Source organism: Globicephala melas, chromosome 2 (genome assembly GCF_963455315.2).
Source record: "Globicephala melas chromosome 2, mGloMel1.2, whole genome shotgun sequence".
In the NCBI taxonomy this organism is placed as follows: domain Eukaryota; kingdom Metazoa; phylum Chordata; class Mammalia; order Artiodactyla; family Delphinidae; genus Globicephala; species Globicephala melas.
Window position 1 is genome coordinate 50,073,357 of NC_083315.2, and position 9,959 is coordinate 50,083,315.

General features: G+C 44.7%; 1 protein-coding gene across 3 annotated transcripts; it reads right to left on the minus strand.

Annotated features, from left to right (window-relative positions):
* Positions 1 to 904: 904 nt before the first annotated feature.
* Positions 905 to 8,468, minus strand: LYSMD4 (LysM domain containing 4). Of its 3 annotated transcripts, none has more exons than XM_060293906.1 (3): positions 8,422 to 8,468; positions 6,835 to 7,124; positions 905 to 4,734 (listed from the first exon to the last, which is right to left on the minus strand). In XM_060293906.1, exons 2-3 carry the CDS (start codon positions 7,114 to 7,116, stop codon positions 4,123 to 4,125), a joined length of 894 nt encoding a protein of 297 aa, XP_060149889.1. In that variant the 5' UTR covers positions 7,117 to 7,124; positions 8,422 to 8,468; the 3' UTR covers positions 905 to 4,122. The 3 variants fall into 3 exon arrangements, with proteins under 3 accessions (XP_060149889.1, XP_030728981.2, XP_030728979.2); XM_030873121.2 differs by lacking the exon at positions 8,422 to 8,468 and adding an exon at positions 8,248 to 8,412; XM_030873119.2 differs by lacking the exon at positions 8,422 to 8,468 and adding an exon at positions 8,241 to 8,412.
* Between the last annotated feature and the right edge of the window lie 1,491 nt (positions 8,469 to 9,959).

The following is a 9,959-nucleotide window of genomic DNA, read 5'->3' on the forward strand; positions in this document are numbered from 1 at the left end:
TGACTGTAAGACTAGAAATGATAAAACTCCTAGAAAATAATATAGGCAGTAAGCTCTATGATATCAGTCTTTGCAATGATTTTTTGGATATGACAAAGCACAAACAAAACAAAAAATAAACAAGTGGGACTACATCAAAAAAAAAGCTTCTGCACAGCAAATGAAACCATTAACAAAAATGAAAGGATAACCCACAAAATGGGAAAAAAAAATTTGTAAACCATATATCTGATAAGAGGTTAGTATCTACAATATATAAACAACTTGCAACTCAACAGCAAAAAATAAATAAGTAAATAATAATAATCTAATTAAAAACGGGCAAAGGACTTGAATAGACATTTCTCCAATGAAGAAAGATATGAAAGGCCAACAGGTACATGAAAAGCTGTCACCATCACTAACCATTAGGGAAATACAAACCAAAACCATAATGAGATACCACTTCACACCAATCAGAACGTCTTAACATCAAAAGGACGAGAGATAATAAATGCTGACAAGGATGTGGAGAAAAGGGTACACCTGTGTACTGTTGGTGAGATTATAGATTGGTACAGCCACTATGGTGAACAGTATGGAGGTTCCTCAAACAATTAAAAAACAGAACTACATGATACAGCAATTCCACTTCTGGGAATATATCTGAAGTAAATGAAAACACTATGTCAAGGAGGTATCTGCACCTCCATGTTCATAGCAGCATTCGTTTACATGGAAACAACCTAAGTGTCCATCAAGGGATGAATGGATAAAGAAGTTGTGATACATACACACACACACACACACACACACACACACACAGATGTTATTCAGCCATAAAGAAGGTGGAAATCCTGGGACAACACAGACAGATCTTAAGGGCATTATGCTAAGTGAAATAAGTCAGTCAGAGAAAGACAAATACTGTATGATCTCATTTATATATGAAACCTAAAAAAAAAGAAAAAAACCAAACTCGTACAAAAAGAGATCAGATTTGTGGCTACCAGAGGCAGGGAGTGAGGTGGAGGGGAAATTGGAAGATGTGGTCAAAAGGTATAAACTTCCAGTTATAAGATAAATAAGTACTAGGGAAGTAATGTACAACATGATGACTATAGTTTACACTGTTATATGGCATACATCAAAGTTGTTAAGGGAATAAATCCTGAGTTCTCATTACAAGGGAAAAAATTTTTTCTTTTTTTTTTTTTGTATCTACATGAGATGATGGAGGTTAACTAAACTTGTGGTAATCATTTCACAGTGTATCTAAGTCAATTCATTATGCTGTACATCTTAAACTTATATAGTGCTGTATGTCAATTTTATCTCAATAAAACTGGGAAAAAATGTTAAAATCCCCTTTATAAGCCATCATCTCAGGGCGCATAGCATTCTCCCTCAAACTCAGGCTTTCACAACTAATTCAGAGGCAATGTAAAGAACTAGATTGCTGAGGAGGGGCTGTTTCATGGCTGTGGCTGGGTAGTCCTGCTCTGGGTGACCCTGAGGCTTCTGCTTCGTTTCTGCAGCCTTGTCTCCCCAGAATAAAATGGGAGCATTCCCTAGGCTTTTGTAATATTAGGCACTACAGTTCAACAAAAAGGACTGAAGACTATCTAACAAATCTAATTATTCCTTTACAACATTAACTCCCAAAACACGCTAAAAATGCAGTAAAATATATAGAAAATGAGCTCCATGGTATCTCTTATGTATACCTAAAACAATTTTAATATTTATTTATTATTTGGCTGTGTCAGGTCTTAGTTGCAGCACATGGGATCGTTTCTGTGGTATGCAGGATCTTTTGTTGTGGCACATGGGCTCTTCTTTGCAGTGCCTGGGCTCAGCAGTTGCGGTGCACAGGCTCTCTAGTTGTGGCATGCGAGCTCCAGAGCATTCAGTGCGGTGTACAGGCTCTCTAGCTGTGGCGTATAGGCTCCAGAGCGTGTGGGCTCAGCAATTGCAGCACACAGGCTTAATTGCCCCCCAGCATGTGGGATCTTAGTTCCCCAACCGGGGATCGTGTCCCCTGCATTAGAAGGTGGATTCTTAACCACTGGACCACCAAGGAAGTCTCCTTAATAGAAGTTTTAAAGTATGTTATGCAGACCAATCAGCAAGACTGTACTTGTTACTACCTGTTCTTCACCTGCTGGGGTAACCTTGGGCCCAAGCCCTGGACAGGCCTCATCCCTTGGATATGGACACTTCAATTTTCTCCAACATCATCCCACATCTTTTAACTCTGAATTACCAGCTCCCTTATTAAAAAGGAGGAATCAATTTTCCTTCACAGAAGAAATTATTTTATTCCATTTGAAAAAAAGTATACAGATATTCATTCTTTGCCTGGCAAAAGTCATTTTCTCATGAGAGTCTGAGTCCTGCCTGGCGAATTTAATGGTGACAAATGGTTAGAGAAACCTGTGGCCCTCAGGGGCACAGTGCACACAAACGTTTGGCTGGAAAAGCATTTACATGATCAAAACATTTCCTGTAGCAAAGGCTGATAAGTTCATTTTATCCTGAAGACCATTTGCTTTTGAAGAAAACATTTAATTTTGAAGATAATTTAAATTTGCTAATTGAATCCAGGGCAACATAGTTTTTCACATAACTGAGAGGAGAATGAAACTGGAAGCCCATCTCAGGTACTTCTTCGCCACATTCCCCTCCTCTTACATGATGAGCTCTTTTAAATTGATCTCTAGGCTGAATGTGTCAAATGCCTTAAACCTGCCTAAAACCCAAGAGCAGCATGTTTTCCTCCCTGGAGACAGACCTCCCTAAGGCTGAGCCACCAGCCACCCTGGCCAATTTCCACTCCTTCAAGGGACCGAGGCAGGCTCCTGCCCTCACCCCATTCACCCTTGCTCCACCAGCAAGGTCTCAGAGGCCAACCCATGCCCTCCACGAGCCTCTGAACTTAGCACCACTGCTGCCTTATCATAGAAGGAGACGGGCAAACCCCCAGGCCACTCTTTTTATGGTCTTCCACAGCAAGGGTCACCTCTAGGCCCTCCATTAAGTGTTCAATATTTTAACATTATGAGCTACACTGTATTCACTCAAGGAAAAGTGACTGAGCCCCGTTCCTGTTCTGTGGCTCTAGAAGTCCTAAGGATGGAGTCAAGGAAGCAGCAGAAAGCAAGCCCATTCTCCCTGTACCACTCTTCCAGACACATATAGGGGCCAGCAAAAGCTGGACTGATGACTGTTCAGCCTTAGAAGTGTCACATGTTGGGACCTCGGTGAGAGGCACTCATCCTTCTCCCTATGCCTACTCCACTCCAGACACTGACCAGAGAGAGCTCCTTCCAAGAATGCTGACTTGGGGGCTCCAGTTAGCAATCACTGTGGAAATGCTCCTCAGGTGAAACAGGGCCATGGCCTCCAAATGTCCTGGCCAGGAAGTGCTTAAAACATGCCTGCGTGTCAGATTAAGGAGCTCTAAAATTACGAGGAACAGAAGTGCTATTTATTCAGTATTATAGCAATTTAGATTTAGGGCTTTTTAAATTCTAGATATGACATTGCCTCAAAAAGGCTGTCTGAGGGGGCAAATGTGAAGCAGGGCTTATTACAATGTCATGTGTCACACTCTGAAACAGGGTGACATCCCATCTCTATTGCACAACACCTTTGTTGGGGGGGACACAAAACTTCATTTGTCACAGCCAGTCACTCCTCCACAGCAGGCAGGGGACAAAGCAAACATCCAGACAACCAAAGCTGATACCAGGGGCTCCCATACTGCAGGTCCATCTGCCAAGGCCATTCATCTCCCTCCAAGCATGTCCAGCTTGGGGACCTACACAGTGCTATTGTGAAGACACTCATGGCCAGTCCACTAAATGCCTTCAAGGAACAGCATCTGTCATGTGTAAATGTCTCTCCTGCCGCTCCTGTTTAGATGTAGGAGGTTGAGGACGCTGGTGTTTTGGCTCCCGCAGCCTTGGATTAGGCGAGTCTATTCCCCATGATGACTGTGATTGACATGATGGTGGCTTCTGAAAACGTGTCCATATGTCACAGAAAAAATGCAGCACGCTAAGATATGGCCAGTGTCGACTGATGCACATTAGGAGTCCAAGTGCTAAAGCTGCCCTGATTCCTTAGAAACAACAAGAGCTAGTTCTTCCCGTGGGTGGTCTGACTGAACTGGCTGTCTGAAGAGGGGATGGTTGGCAATGGAATCGCTAATTTGGGGGATTGCCCTAGAACTGCACTCACTGCCATCGAGCCATTAGGGACAGCAGTTGTATTCAAGATACTAGGGATCTCACTAGTAGTTTGTATTTTAAAATAGACCAAATAAAACACTGGTAAAACAATTCCAATCAGAAGCATGATAAAAACAGCATTCCACCTCTGAATTCCACAGTCTGCACCGTTTGTAGGTATCTTCGGAGGAGTCGGAAGCAATGGCTGACTGGAGGTCTCTATGCAGCAACTTTCACTCAAAAAGATTTCTGACTGCACTGCATGCTCAATATTCTGGTCAATGCCCTTAAAGAAATCCGTCAGTGTGTTAGACGAGGCACCGGCACTGACAGCTGCTCTGTCTGGGTCTGGCTGCTCCTCGAAGGTCACTCTGGTCTCTGTAGATGAGCTCAGGAGGGGTCTGAGTTCTTTGTGGGTCTCTGTTAGTATCCCGTGGTTTTTCACTGGAATCTTAACAGATTTCAAAGCATATAAGTCTTGTTCTCTGATGAAGTTGTTGACTTTCTTGATATCTGCAACCTAGGGAAGCCATGAAGACAAACATCATGAAATGATGTAAAGCTCCTTAAAACTAATATCCAAAAAGTGGTGCTTAACCTTTCTGCGTGATGGTCCAAGCCCACACAGCTTAAGAATCTGATGAACACTGGAAAACTGTACCTACACACAAAATTTAGTTTAGGCTGAATAACTTCGTTTTTTTGGCTTTAACTCAGCCTTAATGTATAGCTTAATCATAAGATTTTTTTATAGACTTACAAGTTTGAACAACTCAAGATTAGTTTTGGAAAAGACTTTGTTTGTTTAAAGTGTGCCTTCAACAAAATGCTTTTAGGTGAAACACATCATGGTAAAAGAAGGCTGTACCCTTTCTACATTTAACTTTTGAGAAAACAGTGCCCCCATCTGGGTGACTCTCTCCTGCATCAGAACTTAATTTAGTAGCTGTAGTAGACATTAGCATTCAGCAAACACAAAGCCTCAGCCAGCTCTACAAACACTAGAACCTAGTTCACCTGTAACAACATTTTAAAAGGTGTGCCCTCATGATTATACGACGTTTTCTTCCCCAGAAGCACTGTATGGCCTATAAACTTATTTTTAAAATAAAAGCGACCTAGAGTTAATTCACTTCAAGGATTTCACAACACTTCTTTTCACTAAAAACATGCAGAGAATATGCATCAACTTGAAAACTATAGATTGAAATCTTCTATTCCAATATTAGGACTTGAGGAGAAAGGAACACGACTGTGAGTTTTAAAAAGTAACAAAGTTTATGACAAATTCCTCTCATAATCAAACCTTAACTTTTAAAAAGTAGGGGGAAATATAAGTCAAAGATAGATCCTCCCTCAAGTTATTGTTTGAAAACTTACCAAAAGCATCAGAGATGGACTCTAAGGTTCTAACTCCTAAGTCCACTTAAACTAGAGTGTAAATACAGCCAACAGACTTTATTCAAATCAATCATCTTCATTATTTTCATTACTTAGCAAGTGCTTTTATCATTTAATTGAATTGGGGTGGTGGACATTTTTAATTTATTATATCCCGAAACTTAAGGTGCTTGAGATATTTTTGTTTTTGATCCTAATAAACTAACATTAAATTTATTTACTTCAAATAGGAAAACTAATCACTTCTTAGATACATTATATAGTCCTTTTGGATTTATTAAACATCACTGTTCCAAGAAGCCCACTGCATCTATTCAGGTCTTTGTAGGAGAGGATTCAGTTTTCAACCCTTGCTCGATAAACCATATAGTATGTCTACAGAAACTGATTATAAGAGTCAAATATAAATCTCAGTACAGTTTACAGACCACTATGTGTCCCTGGAGACCAGTTTATTTCCCTGGGAAACAACACCTCCACACAACATGCTGAGTCATTTGATCCTTGTTAGGTAAATGACAGACCCTTCAAGGATGAAAAGATTTTTTTAAATAAGTAGCTTATATAGCCTTAGAGAAAGCCATAGTAGCAGCACAGTGCTAGCAAATTGAAATAGTTTCTATCTAGGAGAAAATGCAGCAATTCAATAAATACCTTCCTACTTACTTTGCCATTGTTAATCACGCTGAATGCTAAAAATATAATTAAAGAGAGAAACAGGGTTATATAGATACACAGCATACAAAGGATAGATCATGCAGTTCTAAAAGAGAGAAGGCAAAACTTTAACAATCAAATAAGCTAAAACCAGCAAGAAAGGTTTAGAAAAAGAAAAGTAGCAAAAAAATAAAGCAAGCATACCAAAGAAATCTTGGATAAACTCTGCGTGGCATCTCTGGCCCCATTAGGTCTTAAATAAAATGTGCTCAAAAGGAAAAAGGTTTCAGAATTTCATTTTGGAGGGATAAGGAAGAGGTGCAGAGAGGGAACTGCCCTGTCACCTGAAATTCCTGACTAATTCCCTCTCTCTCTGAGGAACGGAAGGTACTTCCACCTGCCTTCCATCTCTAGCTAGACAGGGGTATCTTTTACTCTAGAGCAGGCTTCTTCCAACCACCTTTGGGGTCAGAAAGGGTCCCCACCCTTCAGTGAGCTCCTCTGTTCCTCTAAACACAGGGGCTGAAGGGCAGGTGGCGCCTTCACCTGTGGAGTTTCTTACTTTGCAGCCATACTGAAGAGCAAGCTTGTTGAGGCTGTCCTCCTGGGCCAGCTCCCGCTGCAGCAGCACCACGTCCCCTGCTCCTGGCTGGTGAGGGTGGTGGGCACCCTTCTTCTGGCGCTCCTTGCCCCGGGGCCGCAGAGCTACTTGGTGGGACTCTTCCTCAGAGGAGTCCCCGGAGTCCCCAACACCATTCTCAAACATGTAAATGTGGCTGGTCGGAGTCCTACAGACCATGGCTGGGCCTTGGAAGGTCTTGGCTAACACTTCCTTCTGCCTCATTTTCTTAACTGAAAACCAAACCCCAGGGTTAATTCCACACAAGGCATATTCATTCCTCTGTGGCTACACTGAAGATAAGTGTCTTCTTGTTAGAGATGACTCCTTTCCCTAATATAAATACTCAACACATACCATCGGCACAAAAAATGTCAAAACGTGTTTATGCTGGCTGAGATGAAGGGAGAGAGACAGGCAAATAAATACACTCTTTTTTTTTCTAATTGCATACTTTTTACGCAGAAAACAAGAGAGTCCTCTTTCTTCTCCCCTTATTCCTCATCCATAGCTATGTCTCCCCAAAACCCACATATGCCGATAAACAACTTCTCTTTTCGGTCCCAGAGTAGTAAAGAAGCAGCTGGGATCACTGCGATGAGAGGTGAAGACTGTTCCCAACTTCCTTCCTTGCACAGACCCTTTGTACAAAAAAATTCTTGCTCAACACTTCAAGCATTCCAAAGTAGCTTCACTTAAGGTCAAGACTAAGGTCACTTACTTAGAAGAACAATGAGACTAAATAATCTTGATTTTGAAACGACTTGAATTATATAACATGTGAGGCAAGCTGCGGGAAGATTTCTGTCAAACTAAGAAATTCGTCCGGTTTCTCACAGGTCCCTTGGCCTTCAGAACCTCCCCGTGTCTGGTTATTTTCACTTCCCGACCAGTGCGGAAGCCACAATACAAGCCTTTCCCCTCTCCAAGTTGCTCGAATGAACTTCCAGAAATGAAATCTCCAACCCGGGAACGAAAGCCTCAAAAATGGCTCCGGGTTTCTTCGGAGCCAGGAAGAGATGCGGCCCCCTCGGGACTGCGTGGCCACGGAGCGACCCCCCCCCACCTCGCCCCAGCCCCCTCCCCGCACTCCGGGGGCTCCGCCGGCCGGGATGAGGGAGGGAGGAGGCGGCTCTCCGGGTGCCCGAGGGTCACCTGCGACGGCCCGAGCTCGGGCGGACCCTCCCGTCGGAGCTCAGCGCCTGCCAAGGAGCCCCGGCGGCTCGCAGCCCTCAGTTTCCCTCGGAGCTCCTTCCGCGAAAGGGAGCTGACTATAAAAAGCGAGAGCGGCCCGCCTCTATGCTTAGACGGGTGGGGCCCCAACATTCCACAAAGGCACGACCTCCGACCTCTGACCTCCACCCCAGAAATCTCGGGGCAGTCCTCGACGGTCTGGGACGCTGCACCTCCAGCTGCAGGACGCTGACCTCAGAGACCCAGGAGTGGCAGCTCGCCACCCAGCCGACGAGCTGTGCGACGCCGCAGCACCGCAACAGGCGCACGCAATTCCCCCTCCCACAAGCCAGGTACCTCAGCGTCCGGGATCCGCCGAGACCGATCGCAGCCGCCGCTGCTGCGCCTGCCGATTGGCTGCGGAAATCAGCAGGTTCCCGGGGGCGGGGACGGCGAGGCAACCAATGAAATCAGCGGTGGGCAGGGACTGGGACGAGCCGGGCAGTGCTGAGAGGTCAGCACAGGACCTGCGGGGAGCGAGGCCCCGGGGGCGGGGCCGGGGCCGGGGCCCTGGGTCTGGGGCGGGGCCTCAGCTCCTGGACTGACGCTTGCCACACCCGCCCGCCTGCAGCTGCTGCACCGGCTAGTTCTGGCTCCAGTTTGTGCCTCTGCTCTCTCTCCCAGCTTTCCGCTGAGCCTCGGCTTTTTCACCCCGCCCTATGTCCATGGTCTGTAACGAGAGCTCAGATACCCAGTAGAGTCGGTGTCACCAGCTGAGGCCTCCGGCGGAAAAGGAGCCCCTCTGGCTCGGTCTAGGAGGGTGAGGGGTCTCCGCATGCTGAGCCATCTCTGGCCAGAACGCAGGAGGAGTTTGCTTCGCCGCGCCCCGCCCAAGAGGATAAAAAAGAAAAGTCCACCAATGTAGAACACTGAACCACGCAAACACGGACCAAGGAAACATAATTTATCAAGTGTCAGATGGCAGAGGACTCCTTAAGCTTAAACGTGCTGGATGAACTCTTTCACACACTAAAGCACAAAAGTTTAAAACTGCAAAAGATTAAAATCCTTAATCGAGAGAGACCTCATTGAATTAATAAGAAACACACTAAGATTCCGGTAGATAAATAGATGAAGAGCATTGAGTACACAATTCTGCAGAAGCAGAACACAAATGGCCATCAGGGAAGAGAAATTAACCCTCACTAGCAATCAAATTAAACCACAAAGCAAAAGGATTAAAACAGTAAGATCTCAGAAACCCCTTCTATGGCTTTCCATCCCACTTAGAATAAAAGTCAAGTTCTTTATCTTGGCAGACAAAGTCCAGGGTGATGTGAGGGCTCCAGCACAATCTACCTGTTCCTTTCAGCTACGCCCCACTTTTCTCTGGCCTTTAAACACCCAGATCTCCCACCTCTGGCCCTTCACAGGAATGCCCTTCTCTCAGCTGCTGGCATGGCTAGACCTTCTGACCCTCAGGCCTCAGATAAGTCACCTTCTCAGCAGGTGTCCACCCTATATACATGTGTGCTCCCTCCGTGTTCTGGCAGATCAATTTGTTTCTTCATTGCACTTCCCGCTTAATTTACTTGTTTTATTGCCAGAATCCTCCTGCCCCTAATTATCATCTCTGTTTTGCTCACCACTCCCAATGCCCAACTCTGCTTGCACTTAGTAGGTGCTCATTAAGTAGTGGTTCAATAGGAGAGACATTAAGTGACCTCAGTAAAGTACACAGGAAGGAAGTAACAGCACCAAAATCCAGTTCCTTCTGTGTTTGATTCCAAAGGCCCAGCTGTCTGGTCCAGAGCACCTAGCCATGGCCTGGTAGATTTGGCAAGCCTAGGAGTCAGAATTTAAAAGTGTGATTAATGGGAGAGGAGTCAGAACAG